The 17,467-nt window shown below is 36.0% G+C and overlaps 2 protein-coding genes across 2 annotated transcripts in view; one reads left to right on the top strand and one right to left on the bottom strand.

Annotated features, from left to right (window-relative positions):
• Positions 1–17,467, bottom strand: part of LOC145909694 (serine/threonine-protein kinase/endoribonuclease IRE1-like) — a 137,874-nt gene that overhangs the window by 87,777 nt on the left and 32,630 nt on the right. The window lies entirely within an intron of this gene.
• LOC145908797 (uncharacterized) lies at positions 584–13,698 on the top strand. The gene is made up of 14 exons (XM_082996128.1): positions 584–626; positions 693–856; positions 1,217–1,379; positions 7,779–7,936; positions 8,297–8,459; positions 9,153–9,277; positions 9,450–9,588; positions 10,033–10,084; positions 11,259–11,430; positions 11,838–11,908; positions 12,229–12,415; positions 12,582–12,683; positions 13,041–13,143; positions 13,556–13,698. Exons 1-14 carry the CDS (start codon positions 584–586, stop codon positions 13,696–13,698), a joined length of 1,785 nt encoding a protein of 594 aa, XP_082852254.1.

Raw genomic sequence — 17,467 nt, 5'->3', positions numbered from 1 at the left:
GGGTCGTATCACTTTGAAGAAATTGTCAATTAACATTGTTAGATCACAATGTAATCTTAATTAGTAATTTCTTAGGTTTGGCGTTTACCTATAACGTAAGTCGTAACTGTTTGACGTTACACTGTTGCATTACTCGATAACACGAAGCCTATACGTTTATTGTACAACAGGTTATCTTGCGCTAGAGATAATGCAAGTTCACAATTGTCTGGGCAAACACAAACCAATGACGTAAGCGGATGGATGTGGTAACAATAGTGTGGCGTTGTTATTAGTCACGTTTATAGTTCGATGGGAAGCATAATCACTTTTCTGATTTCTGTCAAATTTTAAAATGCTGCTGTATACTGTTGTCATAGCAACAAGTTAATTGTTGGGAATAGTTTGTTAAATTATTAAGTAATTGTTGGGAAGTATTATAGTTGGCTCACATTGTTAGTAACTTCATGGGTGGAATTTATTGCATTAAGTTGGTTTTTAAGAATCAGTAACTATCATAAGTCATTTTATGTGATAGAGTTTTTTCCTTAGCATAAATTCTTTGTCGTTCTAGAATTTGACGATCTTAGGAAAAACATTTGAAATGGGAATTATTTTTCTCTTGTGTTTGTGCCTAGTTGTTACAGGTATATTTTATTACTTTAAATCGTTACGTGTTATTACCTGACATATTACACGTTATACTTGTGTAGGTGGAGGATCGACATCTTGCCGACCATCAGCTTATAGTGGTCACGGGAATGGTTTCATCATCTTATCATCCTGCACCAGTTACGGGAGAATTTTATCAACTGGAAATGGAGGCGTTGCTGCAATACATTTCTACTACTACACACTCGGCAACAACATTTGTTCGGTGAAAATACTCGCTCTGTTGTTTTACTAAACCAACCTTAATTTTAAGTGGTGGAAGGTCTTACGTGAACCAAACTTATCACTACAAGTTAATAAATATTTCCTTTCGCTACTGAGAGATATAAAAATAATAATAATGACGTTAATTTCTACTGTTGTTCTCCTGCATCGTGAACACCACTGTAACATTTGTGGCTGTTTTTAATTTGACAATCGTTTAATGGTCAACTGACGACCGAACGTAAACCAAACAACAAATTCCACGCATGTAAAATATTGAGAAATAAAATAGAATTTGTTGGAAAGAGAATACTGGACCGTTTTTTGACACATTGTATGTTACTTTCTACTTTTACTGTAGGTTTACGAAGGAAACAACACAAACGGTGCCTTATTGGGAACGTTTACTGGTGATGGAAGTGCAACAGGAATTGTGAAATCAGAAACCGGTTCCATGTATTTGAGTTGTCCCACGTTGCGAGGCATTTCTTCACGTTCACCACCCAGATATTCATTCCTAAAAGGTAACAAACGTAAACCAAACAATGGAAGAAACATGCAGGAGAAGTACTTTGACCATCATTAGTTAATTAAAGTTAAGACGCAACGGCATTCATTATTTATCAAATCTTTAACTTCGGTTTAATCGACGAATTTAAACAGCCTATAAGGGTCCCGATCCACTGAACAGTTACATTTTAAACATAATTGAAAAAGTTTCCCAGACAAAAAGATTTTGAATAGAATCGATTTGTAAATCACTCGAAGACTTACATTTTTTGGTTTTGATTTTAAAATTACGAAACCATTGTTAATAATTTTGCAGCCCTGAGGTTTAAGTTTTATGTGCAAATAAATTTAAAGCTGGTGATAAAAAAATAAAAGAAATGTCATTAAAGAAAGTTCGACTAAAACTTAAACTCTCGGTAGACTCGTCGTAAGGCTTCGATGGATTCAGATAATGCCATGATTTCCATAAATCTAACGTGCTTAAACATACACTGGACACAACTTTTGGAAACAAACAAATATTTAATTTCGAAACCAAACTGGTCGAAAAACTTCTGCAAAACAAATATCCACACAAAACACAAAATGTGATGAAATTAAAATTATTTGGTTTAATTGGAGTCAGATCTAAACTGCATTGATGCCACTTTCACCTAAAGTCCGGGCTAGATACGAAAAATATAGAGCTTCGGCTTTCCAGGCATCCTCCGCCCCTTCCGCTGAAATATAGGAACTCTCCGGTCTAAACGTGTATAGTTGATTAAACTACACTTATGGATAATCACACAACTTGTCAGACTAGCTTCACATATGTGCAGGTGACAAACGTGCACCTGACCATAGCACAAGCATTTATTTATTTGACGACACCGGCATTCGAATCCAGGATATCCTGAATACTTTCGTATTTATGATTTCATTATGTTTTAAGGCTGCAACGTTTTTGTTTCTATCGAATATCAAGGAATCGGTCAAGTGCGGATACTGTAGGAACGTTTGATAGAAAAATGCAATTAAAGCTAAAATGCAGTGTTTTCGTCAAATTTGGAGATCAAATTCATCTTAAGTTAACCCAAAGTTTGACCAAAGCAATCGATACGACTGCTCGTCGGTTAGCTGCTGTGGGCCGTTAATTACTTGTCGTTTTTGTGGGGTCGCGCAAAATAAATACATGGGATTAATCCACTTTTACCCAGGGTGTGTCTGCCACTGTATAATCACCACAAAGTCTCCACCTGGCTATTTAGCTTACAAGTAACTGATGTTGCACTGATAAGACCTAGCTAGTCGAAACTTTGGCTTACTCTGCAGCTGGTATATGAACAAATGCTCTTGCACAGATCATTTTCTTTTGAAAAAACACAACACAATATATTGGTTGCATATTTTCATAAATGTGCGACTTTTCAGATGTAATTTAGGGAAACAATTTCAAAGTTGATACCATAGTCGTGTTGGGGTCCAACAAAATGCACTTGTTCCAATTCGACAATCTGTTTAACTTAATTTATATAAACTTATCCTAGCATGTGAATCATGAAATGTTGTTTAGTTAACGAACAATCTTGTGATTCGGAGTTGAACGTGGACGATCTTCCAACAACTCTGCTTATTCCAACTTCGAGCAGTGGGAAGTTGTTACAACGCCTAGCTTGTAATTATGCTGTGACAAGCCCAGTGAGATGTAATTTCACAATAACGGCTACCGATGTTCATTTTCGGTTCCGTAATACTGACACCTACCCGGACGGTCTGTACGTAAGTTACGGATTTAAAGTTTTGTCTGTGCGTCTTTTTAAAGTTAAACAACAAAAAGATTATTGATATTCTGTAATATGCTGTTAAATAGATTTTATCCGATGATCCTTCACATCCTGGGGTAATTGTTGGCAGGGACAAAATAATAAAATTTCAAGCCCGAAGAATTAATATTCAAATATTTGTGTATTACTCTGACACTCCTCCTCCTTCGATCAACATCAGATCAGGTTTGTGTTAAATCAACTTGGCAAATAATGTGAGGCATATTTAATGAAGTTAATTGAAAAAGTTGAGCAACCGATCATACAAAGAAACTGACACACAAACCTATTACGCACTGTGTTTAGTGCAATACTTAGTGCGTGGATGACATTGTCATTAATCACTTGCATCGCTTTGCCTCCAATATCACGCACTTCTTGTGTTTGCATGCTGTTGCTTTGCTTATCGATTTACAGAGTTCTGCGAAGGAGAGCTGCTTTAATTTTTCAAATTTCGAGTAATTAATGTAATCATAACATTAAGATAGAATTACTGAGAATATCAATTAAGTGAATCTAGTGAGTGGTCTAGTCAATTTTGATGTTCAAAATAGTTTATCTCAGGACAAACAAACCTGAGAGTTATAGAGAAAATGTCAAAAGTGACTGCAGGAATTAGCTTATATTTTGTGACACAGATTTTGTGACTCGTCAGAGATTCGGAACCTATTGTACAGAGTGCAAAGAATTAGTCTATCGCCTTAACCAATAGACATCCTTCGATAGTTCCGTTTGTAGCGGGGTAAAGTTTGTCACTAATATATCTGTAGTTACACTGTATTTTTGGAAAAACTACTTGATAACTAGTTGTGCATGCTTTGTTGGTACATGGATATTAGACATGGCTTCACCATTTATTATGATTTGAAACATGAAACACATCGTTATCAAGGATTACAATGTTAACAGGCGTGCACATTTTTCTTGCTTGTTTGTCAATTAATCGTTTGTTTGTGCAATTCTAGTCTGCAATGCGATGTCATAAACGTATATTTGGGCTGTTGGCATGAAAAAGCAAGAACGCATTAGTCCCAACAGATCTTTATTTCGGTTCATTTTATCCAGTTCCGCAGTTTCTCTGATTGCAAAAACTGATTCACATTCTGCTTCGTTTTACAAAAATAAACCTCTCAAACCGGTTTCAGTTCAACTTCCTAATTCTGATCAGGTTCAACTACGTGACCAAAACCGCATTAGACTTTTTGGCAACTTCGGTGTTCAATCTGAATAATTAGTTTGTGATGGTTCTTTGTATGTTGATACTTCCTTAATTTGCCATGAGACTAGCACATTTCTTTTATTCAACATTCTTCGCATCCCTTGTCGCAATTGGTTTCACGCTATGTCATAAGCCATTTTCCTCGTTAGAACGAGAAAGTCGCGACGGAAATGAATTGCATTAGTTGCGCGTCAGCACGTTTGAGTCTCCTCCATGCTTGTCGCGCCTGATACATTGAGGCTTGGAAACAATAGTGAGTTAGAGGTCACTTAATATTTTGCGCCAGTCATTTACATTATGTTGCGATTTTAGTATGAAGTAGTGGCTTGTAACACATTTAATACAAACCTGTTTGGATAGTTGGGTGCAAAATATCTGGAGTTAAGTAGTCTAAGTAAAAAAGCCAGAGCTAGAATGCTGTATTAAAATCCAAACACAGCGATCTGCAGACAGCTCAGATCGATTTATTTAGAGAAAAATATATTTCGCCTAAAACGGCATCATCAGTTTCTCCATTTACCAAAACTGCCAAAAAGGAAAAAGAGAAAGGAAAAAGTCAAGAATCTAACGCAAAAAGGTTACGCAAGCTAAAAATAAATAAAAATTAATAAAAACTATAAAAATATTCAGGTTTCAAGCATTAACTAAAAAATAATAAAAGTATGAATTAACTGCATGTGGTCAGACCTGTCTGTATTCAAGCATTAACTAAAAAATAATAAAAGTATGAAATCAGCGACTGATGATGAACCCTGTATGAGTTCGAAACGTTTGCCAGCATTATGATCAACAGCATTTTAGCTCAGGCTTTTTTATTTAGACTGTTTGGATAGGTTGTCAAACACTTGCCCAAAGGTGACTTAACAGAGCCTTTCACTTTTTTGATCTGGATAACGCCTTTCATAACATACAAAGCGAGATGCCATAAAATATTGCATATACCATGTCAATTCTGTGTATGAAATATAATAAAGATGAGGAAGCCAACAGGAGGATATTGTTTTGCGTTGACGATTGTGGTAATAAATACAAAAGTGCTGGCTGCTATTAGCGTTAGGCAATATTGGCTGTGTTAATGTTACACCGGGCTTTCAGTATATTGTAGTTGTAAAACTCGTAGTGAGTTGTGTGCAGGTAATTCAAAAGTTTTTCTGGCAACAAATAAAAATTATTTGATAATGTTGTGAATGCTACCTTCAAAACTGATGGACTTTCTTGCTAGTAACGTTTTCGTTTCAAAGGTATGTTTTCAAGCAGGGAACCCAAAAATGGGGCGTTATAGTAGGCTGTGACTCGGTTTGTCCAGTTTGCGTGTTGGAACAACGGTATCACATTTTTCAACTTTCTTGCTTGCGCCACCGTTATGTTTAAACTTTCGTGCATGGCTCTGTTGATGGTCAATTGAACGGAGACTGAAACGGCGATGCAATAAATATTTTTGTGCCAAACGAGCTTTTGAGCTGACTGCACATTACGCCTGGCAGCTTCAGCAACAAGATCTGTTATGTACAAGCTTATTTTGTACCCTAAGCAAGTTTCAGTTTTTTCGCTTTTGCCTCATGATTTGTTAATCAGCAGTTTCAAAAAATCCCAATGAAACCAATTCTTTTGGTAATTTTTTTCATGTGCATGACAATCCGGGGGAATACGTGATGTATGGAAGTGCTTCATAACCGCTAAGTTCTTTCCTAAGGGACGCGAAATATTTTACCACACTGCTCATGTGAGCGCATTTCTTCACAGTGTGGTTGTTAAAACGTACAGGGTAAAGATGGTCACTTTAGGCGCCATATATATATAAAAACACATATATCATAATATGGTAAGAACTTTGCCGTAAATGTGATACTCGGCGCAAAATTACCTCTAATAGTACAGATAAGTATTTCATCAGTTACGAAGTCTAAAGTTTGTCTGAACGCACTTTTTGTCGCAAGCGAAAAATATATAATTTTGAGGCTTTTATGACACAAAAACGATTTTGCCCCTCACATGTATCTTGTTTGACTTTGAATAAGGAAGCCGAAGCTAACATGCTGACCAGACGTTACGAACACGGCTGTGGTCATCACCAGTGCTATTTTCAACTCCAAGCTTTTTGCGTGTAAAGGTTAATTACTTGAGAAACACAATATTTTTTTGGTTAGTGATATGTTTTCAATACAAACCAGCTGGATTTGCACCATCGCGATGCTACGCAGTTTAAAAAGCATTAAAATATAGTGTTATTTTGGTGTATGCCGAGACAGGACATAGTTGTTCATCGCAAAAGAATTTGGGCAAAGCGCGAATCTTGCGACCGCATTTATTCAACACTTCCTCATTTTTATTCACATATTTATTAAGTCATTCAGTACCTGGTACAAGATTAATCTCAGGTTGTTTGGTGGGAAACTAAATTAGAAGATAAAGTAGGTGTTTCGTGCTGCGTGTCGCGATTGCTAAAAGTAGAAACAACATCACATCATGTGGTTGGGAAGATACCTGCTCAGTGTTTAGTGGTAATGTGGTTTTTCTATAAAGCAGGGGTCTTGCAGCAGTTTGTCCGCATTCAGTTGACCAAAAAAAGTAGGTATCGAGAGGCAGCTAAAGCAAAGTGTTAAAAATTAGTGCGAGGTCTAAGTAACTAGAATGCAAATTAATTGGGTCGTGTTACTTTGAAGAAATTGTGGATTAACTTTGGTAGATCACAATGTAATCTTAATTAGCAATTTCTTATGTCTGGCGTTTATCTATAACATAAGTCGTAACTCTTTGAGGTTGCAACGTTGCATTTCTCGATAACACAAAGCGTATACGTTTATTGTACAACAGGTTACCTTGCGCTAGAGATAATGTAAGTTCACAATTGTCTGGGCAAACACAAACCAATAACGTAAGCGGATGGATGTGGTAACAATAGTGTGGTGTTTATGTCATGTTTATAGTTCGATGGGGCGCGTAATCACTTTTCTGATTTCTGGCAAATTTTAAAATGCTGCTGTATACCGTTGTCATAGCAACTTAGCGTGGGAGTGGTGTACCTAGTGGCATTACTTGCAAGTTAATTGTTGGGAATAGTTTGTTAAATTATTGAGTAATTGTTGGGAAGTATTATAGTTGGCTCACATTGTTAGTAACTCTATGGATGGAATTTATTGCATTAAGTTGGTTTTTAAGAATCAGTAATTATCATCAGTCATTTTTGTGGAAGTCATATAGTTTTTTCCTTAGCATAAATTCTTTGTCGTTCTACAATTTGGCGATCTTAGGAAAAACATTTGAAATGGGAATTATTTTGCTCTTGTGTTTGTGCCTAGTTGTTTTAATTACTGTAAAAAGTATTTTTTATTACTGTAAATCGTTACGTGTTATTACCTGACATATTACATGTTATACTTATGTACGTGGAGGATCGACATCTTGCCGACCATCAGCTTATAGTGGTCACGGGAATGGTTTCACTATCTCATCATCCTGCGCCAGTTATGGGCACGTTTTATCAACTGGAAACGGGGGTGTTGCTGCAATACATTTCTACTACTACACACTCGGCAACAACATTTGTTCGGTGAAAATACTCGCTCTGTTGTTCTACTAAACCAACCTTAATTTTGAGTGGTGGAAGGTCTTACGAGAACCAAACTTATCACTACAAGTTAATAAATATTTCCTTTCGCTACTGAAAGATATAAAAATAATAATAATGACGATAATTTCTACTGTTGTTCTCCTGCATCGTGAACACCACTGTAACATTTGTGGCTGTTTTTAATTTGACAATCGGGTAATGGTCAACTGACGACCGAACTTAAACCAAACAATAAATTCCACGCATGTAAAATATTGAGAAATAAAATAGAATTTGTTGGAAAGAGAATACTGGACCGCTTTTTAACACATAGTATGTTATTTTCTACTTTTACTGTAGGTTTACGAAGGAAACAACACAAACGGTGCCTTGTTGGGGACGTTTACTGGTGATGGAAGTACAACAGGAATTGTGAAATCAGAAACCGGTTCTATGTATTTGAGTTGTCCCACGTTGCGAGGCATTTCTTCAAGTTCACCACCCAGATATTCATTCATAAAAGGTAACAAACGTAAAACCAAGTACAATGCAAGAAACATGCAGGAGAAGTACTTTGACCATCATTAGTTAATTGAAGTTAAGACGCAACGGCATTCATTATTTATCAAATCTTTAACTTCGGTTTAATCGACGAATTTAAACAGCCTATAAGGGTCCCGATCCACTGAACAGTTACATTTTAAACAAAATTGAAAAAGTTTCCCAGAAAAAAGATTTTGAATAGAATCGTCGGTTAGCTGCTGTGGGCCGTTAATTACTTGTCGTTTTTGTGGGGTCGCGCAAAATAAATACATGGGATTAATCCACTTTTACCCATGAATACCTAGTTTGGTACCCAGGGTGTGTCTGCCACTGTATATTCACCACAAAGTCTCCGCCTGGCTATTTAGCTTACAAGTAACTGATGTTGCACTGATAAGACCTAGCTAGTCGAAACTTTGGCTTACTCTGCAGCTGGTATATAAACAAATGCTCTTGCACAGATGATTTTCTTTTGAAAAAACACAACACAATATATTGGTTGCATATTTTCATAAATGTGCGACTGTTCAGTTGTAATTTAGGGAAACAATTTCAAAGTTGATACCATAGTCGTGTTGGGGTCCAATAAAATGCACTTGTTCCAATTCGACAATCTGTTTAACTTAATTTATATACACTTATCCTAGCATGTGAATCATGAAATGTTGTTTAGTTAACGAACAATCTTGTGATTCGGAGTTGAACGTGGACGATCTTCCAACAACTCTGCTTATTCCAACTTCGAGCAGTGGGAAGTTGTTACAACGCCTAGCTTGTAATTATGCTGTGACAAGCCCAGTGAGATGTAATTTCACAATAACGGCTACCGATGTTCATTTTCGGTTCCGTAATACTGACACCTACCCGGACGGTCTGTACGTAAGTTACGGATTTAAAGTTTTGTCTGTGCATCTTTTTAAAGTTAAACAACAAAAAGATTATTGATATTCTGTAATATGCTGTTAAATAGATTTTATCCGATGATCCTTCACATCCTGGGGTAATTGTTGGCAGGGATCAAATAATAAAATTTCAAGCCCGAAGAATTAATGTTCAAATATTCGTTTATTACTCTGACACTCCTCATCCTTTAATCAACATCAGATCAGGTTTGTATTAAATCAACTTCGCAAGTAATCTAATAATAAAGTTAATTGAACAAATTGAGCAACCGATCATGCAAAGAAACTGACACACAAACCTATTACATGTTGCATCAATGCGGACACTGTGTTTAGTGCAACACTCAGTGCGTGGATGACATTGTCATTAATCACTTGCATTGTTCGCCTCCGATATCACGCACTTCTTGTGTTTGCAAGCTCTTGCTTTGCTTTTCGATGCAAACTTAACTCTGTGAAGGACAGCTGCTTTAATTTTTCAAATTCCGAGTAATTAATGTAATCATAGCATTCAGATAGAATTACTGAGAATATTAATTACGTGAATCTAGTGAGAAGAAATCATGTTTGTTGACCCAGGAATGATTTTGCTCTCAATTTAACACAATTTGAATCGTGAAAGGTGAAACTAGAAAATTATTTTATTTTCAGATTGCAAGATGTATAATGAAATGGAATGCAACACCAATTCTATCAAGTTTAAGTAAGATTTCAAAAAATCAAATTAAAATGAGGATATCGCACTGTCATTCAGATGTCGGACATCTACATTTTATTAACTGGTCAAAAATATATTCCAAACATTAAACATGTATAATTTTTTGTTTGTTGTTTGTTTTAAGCTGTGAAATTAGCGACTCATTTTACAACATCAACTTCGCCAATCTGAAGTTTATCTAAACAACAGTTATTCCAGTGTCAGTTCCCATGGGTTGAGAGCATTGGAAGCAAATCGAGAAGATATTTTGTATATTTCAAATCATACAATGACAAGTCTAGATTCTCTGCCTAGAAACTGTAAAGCCGCAGCTCGAAATCCTGTTTTCCAATTTGAACTGGAAGAGTGTCCTTTTACTCTAGAGGTAATTACGTTTAGTAAAGAAATATTGTCCGATGTACATCTGAATATATTAAAAGTGGCAGTACATGATCTGGTCCGTAATACTGTTAATAGTAAGTAGGTATATGACATAATAAAGTGGGGTAGTTCAGTAACTTAAAAAAAAACTACTTACGTATCCTTAGTTATTAGATATGTCTTGTGTAAGTGATGACTTCCCTTTTCTACACTTACTTTGCACGTTACTGACGTTATCTTCGTTAGAGTTTTGGACCAAGATATGAAGGGATCAAAGCATGAATGACGTCACTCACGTCATAAAATCTTAAAATGATAAGTTGTGTAATTGTGAGTAACCGCATAATGGGTTGCGATTTTCTGAATAGTTTCTCTGAATTACTTTTAGAGAAAACTAAATTCAACTTAAGTTTTGTAAAGGAAGAGTTTGCAAATACCCTCTACTGAGATAAACCATGTCATGAACCTCCAAAAAAACATTTAACAAATTGAATTTTCGACTAACTTATCAAAGAATTGTCTTTGTGATTTATTATTTAAATAAAATATACTCAACATATTTTCAAAGAAATCCCAAAGCAACGTAAGCTTCATGTACCAAGTTCGCAATTACAAATTTACCACTCAAGTTGTGAGACGGACATCTTACAATCCAATCTGGGAAATATCGTGCGTTATTCCAGGAATGTTAAACAGAGATATCAAAACTGCTTCTGGACCAATATCAACTCAACTGTATGTATTGAAATAGTTTTTATTTTCGTTGATATAATTGATGCACATTATCGAAACTTAACAGGAAAGAAAGTTTTCTGACTTCACATCGTAGTTCCGGGAATATCATGATCAGATTTGAGTTGTTTAGTGACGAGAAAATGAAAAATCCACTCAGATCAAATTCAATCGTCCAAGTTCCAAACTTCGTATACGCTAAGGTTGATTCGGCAACAAGTGAAAAGATCAATATTGTGGTAATCTCTAAACCTATGTTTGTTTAATAATCATTTCAAAAAAAAGTTTATCAGTATGCAGTGTTGTTTAGGCCACAAGGTTAGTCCAAAAAATATGGCCTGAAATACATATATATGTGCTAATCCATAAATTTATGAATGAATTTATCAAAGTCAAGTTTCTGAATAAATAAATAAACTTTTAACCTCGTTGACAATTAGACTCCTTTATTACGAAGGTTAGGTATATCATAAAATTTTCTGGGTGGACTGTATTATTGGCTAACCCTAAATACACTTGTTTACGCAAATATATGTTGTTTATTTACGATTGATGGTTTATATTTGATATATTCAGATATATATTTGTATAATTTGTGCAAAGATTCCTTGCCAAGCCAATGTTATTATAAAACTCTATTTGTCAGTTAAAATCATGCTGGGTCAGCAACTTGGATTCTGATGAAGGAGGTTTGAAATATGAACTCATCACCGAAAGGTAAAAAGTCGACGAAACAAAAGCAAATACATTCAAATCATTTATATAAATCAAATGTTATTGAAGAATGCCAGAAACATCAGCATGAAACTTTATTACTTTTCATTCTACGCACAAATCTTATGTAAGTTTTGTGCTGTTCAAGCAATTGTCCATGCTACCACATTAACACAAGTTTTTACTGAAATTAGTTTCATTTTTTTTCAAAATGATTTTTTCTCAAAAAAATGTCAAAATTTCAAAATGTTTGCATGCATCTCATTAGGAATATGTTCATGAGGAAACATGAAAAATTTACAGATCAAATCATATAATCGCAGTTGTAAAGTCGTCCACGAGATGGAGTCAGAAGATTCAATTGTAATTTTGAGAAACTACCAAACTTCTTTCGGTACCTTTAAATTTCGCTCATTCGTGTGGAACAACGTGTCTGTGAACGAACAATCACAGCACGCTCACTGTTACGTGAAGTTATGCGACAACACTGACGAAGATTGTCAACAACCGGTGAGGTTTATATACACAGTAACATATAGGCTGACAAAAACAAAACTGAACATACGAAAAATACTCAAATAATTTTTATCCAAATAATATCTATAAGCTTCTGGGTGGAAATCCCGGATTGGTAATTATGAAAACACAAGACTTTGATTATTCATTTCTTTCACAGAATTGTTCTAAAGGACGTGTTCGGCGATCAATTGATTCGGATATAGAAGAGATATTAACGGTTGGACCGTTCTACGTTTCAGCACCGGATTTGTGTGGGAAGGTGAGTAGATGCATGTGAGGTCTCGGTATATAGTATGGAGTCGTACTAAATTATACCTCACTGTATATATTGTGCGAAAACAGATTAAATGAGATAAAAGAAAAATATATCCCTAACAAAATCTTCAAAACACGTACGCAGCTAAGTTAACACAAGGTCTTAAGTGTGTACGTATGTTCAATTTCATACAGAAACTTCTGACATGGTTATCGATCGACAGCCTGCCAGAATAGCTTGGTATTCTTTTTAGCACTAATTTAGTTTGTTTAATTATATGGTCTTTGTTTGAATATTTTGCTGTTGTACAAATATTTCAGTCTGTTGTCAAGACATTATCATAAATTTGTTTCTTTGCAGGAAAATGGTGGATGTTCAGATTTCTGCAACGATGAAAATGGATTCGTCCAATGTTCGTGTTTTAAAGGCCGCTACCTCGACAAGGATGATAAAACGTGCACTGGTGAGAACTTGGCAACACTAACACTTTCTCTAAAATTGTATTCATTCTCATGCGCCTGTTGCCCAAATGCTTACATACTTTTCGGATACATTCATACTTTTCAGCAATGTATCTTTCGCTATTCGGATATCGTCTGATTTCATTTTGAACAAATTTTGTGATGGACAAAATTTTCAAGACCAAAGAGCAACAAAAGCCCAGAGTGGCACTTCTTATCTTAAAAATTACATGTGATTAGAATTGTTTATTTAAAAAACCTTGCCTAATGAAAAAAATCTAAAACCTTTGCCAAAAAAAATATCAATAAAACCATGACAATCAATCATTACAAAAACAAAACAATATTTCTTTTTTTTATACTAAGTACCTACATGTCCCAATAGCTTTGTCTTGTATATGTGTGTGTGCGCAGAGGTGGAAGAAGCGTTGAAATTTAAAGGATTCCAGCATATGAAAGTTGTTTACATAGCAGTTGGATTCAACGTCCTTCTGCTTATTGCTGTACTGGGGTTGGTTGCTTGGTTCCTGAGACGTCGTTTCAACAAGGATGCTTAACGTGATTACTGAAGACTTAATTGTACATGCATATTACTAACTGCTTGTTTTGATTAAAAGTTTAAAAGAAAACTGAATAATCCCGTGTATAATTTGCCGTGTGTATTCTGCTTTGAAATAGAACCTGGCGTAATCTGTGTGTGTAGAATTGTTGCTTGTTAGGAGATTAGTTTAAGGTTGCTGCGTTGCCACCAAGCATAATCCATCCTCTGCACTTAAGCTGACTCTAAAACAAAGTTATTAACGCAACAAACGCAAGTAGAATATATAAATGTAAAAAACGCATACGGTCAGCACAGTGACATTTGCATTAATTCGTCAATTTGTAAACTATTGCATCCGGCAGTGTATCACCACTTACTTAACATAGTAATTGAAAATACACATGGTAAACTGCAGTAAGGGTTTATTATGTCTCCTCACCGCAGCTATGGTGTGACTTACAACGATCTTGTCATCTAAACAGCCGACAAGACTTCCAATTTGTGGTAATTATACAGCCAACATTAACCATTGGCTCACAAGACGACCATCATATCTACAATTATCAGACTGATTAAGTCGAAACAGTGACCCTGTCTGCAGCTCACTATAAAAAAATTATTGGCTCTATTGCTTTTACATACACAAGGTAATTTCCCTTCATTGCAGCAAGAGGTTTAAAATGCCAAAAAAGCCATAATAATATTGGTAAGCTGCAGACAGGCAGCAGCTGTTGTCAGTGCAGCTGTTGCAGTGGCACTGTGCTAGCTTTTATCTAGTGTGCCTGCTAGTGTAAAAGCTAGCACAGTCCCACTGCAACAGCTGCACTGATGAGACCTCACAGGTCGAAACAGTGCGTATCGAAACAGTGCGTGTACACACCCTGTGCGCCACTCCCACGCTTTGTTGCTATGACAACGATATACACCAGCATCTTAAAATTTGCCAGAAATCCAAAGTGATTACGCGCCCCCATAGAACCCTAAACTTGACTAATATCAACGCCACACTATTGTTACCACATCTTTCCCCTAACGTCATTGGTTTGTGATTGCGCAAACAATTGTAAACTTGCATTATCTAGATCGCACGTTAAGCATTGGACGTATAGGCTTTTGTGTTATCGAGATAGCAACCTCAAGCGATTACGACTTACTTTAGAAATAAATGCTAAACCTACGAAATTGCTAGTTAAGATTACATTGTGATCTACCACTGTACATCGACAAGTAATACGACCCAATTAATTTGCATCCTATAGTTACTTAGACCTCGCACTAATTCTTGACACTTTGCTTTAGCCGCCCCTCGATAACTAATTTTTCCGGTCAAATGAATACGGACAAACTGCTACAAGATCCCGGATTTATAGAAAAACTACATTACCATTAAACACGTAGCAGGTAACTTCCCAACCACATGACGTGAAGTTGTTTCTACTTTTAGAAATCGCGACACGCAGCACCAAGCACCTACTTTATCTTCTAATTTAGTCTCCCACCAAACAACCTGAGATTAATCTTGTACCAGGTATTGCATGACTTCATAAATATGTGAATAAAAATGATGTAATTTCAACTCTATGACCAGAATATTTAATGCTTCAAACTTTTTATGATATGAGCAGACATTGCAGCAGTGGTGATGGTTAAAGATTATGACAACTCCATGGATGATGAAGTTTTACAGAAAATGTCGAAAAGTCAAACCGCTCAGGCAAAAACGATTCTCTGGTTATTTAACAACGGCACAAATGTTTCGCATTGGAATTTACGTGTAAAAGTTGCCCGAATGCAGGAAGACCGAATTTGCCCGCGCGTGATAGACAATATGACGTAAGGATCTGCATTAAAGCCTGGGGGCAAAATGTTGAACTTTTCGGTTCTGATCGTATTAATATTTCGCTCAGATCGAAGTTTTTAGGCAAGTTATTGACAAAAATTTCTTCACTTCTCCCATACTTAACTCAACGTTACTTAATTTAATAGTGCGGCCACGTTCCGACCTGCTAACCAGTTATTGTTTGACAGTTCGTTCTGTCGTTGAAACACAACAAATATACACTGTTTTAAAAAAGACGATAGACTGAAAGAATAAATATGGATTTTGTTGTTAGAGTGTTTTTTGCGATGAGCTTGTGATCATGTGATGTGTGGTTTTATTTGCACTCATCAATCGCCACTTTATTTTGTGTTATTTGTTCTACACTTCTTGCGTTAGATGAAATGCCAATTTCCCTTTTTAAATGTAATATCACATCGGATGTAAAACAATATTATTCGGTGCCATCTTATGCCTTCCTAATTAAGCAAGCGGATTGTGATTTAATTCATTATAAATGTACAATTATTAGAAAAAAATGAATCCAAACGGTCTTTTTCTTATGACGTCACAAACGTTACAGCACTTTTCTTCTACAAGCGCGTTGTTGTTCTCACTTGTAACACATGGAATTATCCGATCCATTTGAAATATCAAACCTATTCAACTCTTTTTCTTCGCCTTTAAATAAATATTAGTTGCGTTCAATCTTCGCAAAATACGATCCCCGAGGTTTCGTTAAAGACGCGTTTGTAATTGTCAAATGCAGGTTTTTGCGGCAGAAGATAATTTTAGTAATCACCATACGCGCCGCCAAGCACCTACTTCAGCTTCTAATTTCGTCCCAGACTAAAGAACTCATGTACCAGACACTGCATGACTTCATCATAACACTGCAATCACAAGTATGCAGTAAACACGGTTAAGTAGACATGAACATGCGTACAAGGCCCAGTAATGTTTAATACCAAGACATTCAGGTGGTTACATATAGACAATTACAAAGCAGATCATTTAAAATGGAGAGTTTGTTCATCGTATGCATGTACTTACATTTATTTCGGAACCAAACGTCACAGAGTAACTCATGTTTATAGATTGTCTATGAATTTTCATTCACCGCAGCGGAGGAGATGACGCGCAACGTTTCGCTTGTGGCTTACGTCTGTATTTACTCAACTTTGATCGATTGCATCACCAATAATATAAAAAGTTAGGAGAGAAGTAAAAAATATTATATTTTTTGCGTAGAAAAAACATTCCAGCGGAAACGTAAATTGCGACTGAACAACAAAATATGTTTTATGACAACGTTACGTATGACATTGTTTCGTAGAATTTGTCTAAAGAACAAACCGTTAAAGTGTGAAAGATTACATGGCTTTAGTTTTAACCAAAAAAAAAATCATGATAACTACAACGTTACAAACGATTCGCGTTGGAGTTCACGTTCAAAGTTGCCCGAATGCAACAAACAAATTTGCAGGCGCGAGTCAGACAAATGACGTAATAATCTTAACTGAAGTCTGGAGCAGAATGCTGTACGTTACTGCTCTGAAAAAAGTTCCACACACTTCACTTCCCTGACTCCACGTTTCTGTAGCGTCGACGTCACATGTGCAATTATTATGTTGTGTTTTTCAGGCTTCAACCGTTTTTTTGTTAACGTCGCATGAAAACACGCTACAAACTCACATTAACTAATTTACGGCGAACGTGCTATTCCTTCGTATGCACGGAAGATAATTATTTATTCGGTCGATCTATTTGATGACACAGCCGCCTTTTCAAATGAGTCACGGGATAATCCAAGCTCAAATAACTCTGTAAGGGCTTTTTGTATAAGCCATATATCATTTGCGTAAAGACACGCAGAAAAATGAACGGACGAACGGACAAACAGACAAACAGACAAAGGACATATAGAACAGATACTTTTATACGCGTGGTTTGTAACGCTTTATTT

Source organism: Ascidia mentula, chromosome 7, assembly GCF_947561715.1.
Source record: "Ascidia mentula chromosome 7, kaAscMent1.1, whole genome shotgun sequence".
In the NCBI taxonomy this organism is placed as follows: domain Eukaryota; kingdom Metazoa; phylum Chordata; class Ascidiacea; order Phlebobranchia; family Ascidiidae; genus Ascidia; species Ascidia mentula.
Note: the sequence above shows the minus strand (reverse complement) of the source record. Positions and strands in the feature narration are given on the sequence as shown.

What these genes read in the sequence shown, in the direction of transcription:
- LOC145908797 (XM_082996128.1), top strand. Translation starts at nt 584, where the DNA reads ATGGGAATTATTTTTCTCTTGTGTTTGTGCCTAGTTGTTACAG. An exon ending in ATTATGCTGTGACAAGCCCA is followed by an intron (nt 9,278 to 9,449) that starts GTGAGATGTAAT and finishes GCTGTTAAATAG; the next exon opens with ATTTTATCCGATGATCCTTC. An exon ending in CACCGGATTTGTGTGGGAAG is followed by an intron (nt 12,684 to 13,040) that starts GTGAGTAGATGC and finishes GTTTCTTTGCAG; the next exon opens with GAAAATGGTGGATGTTCAGA.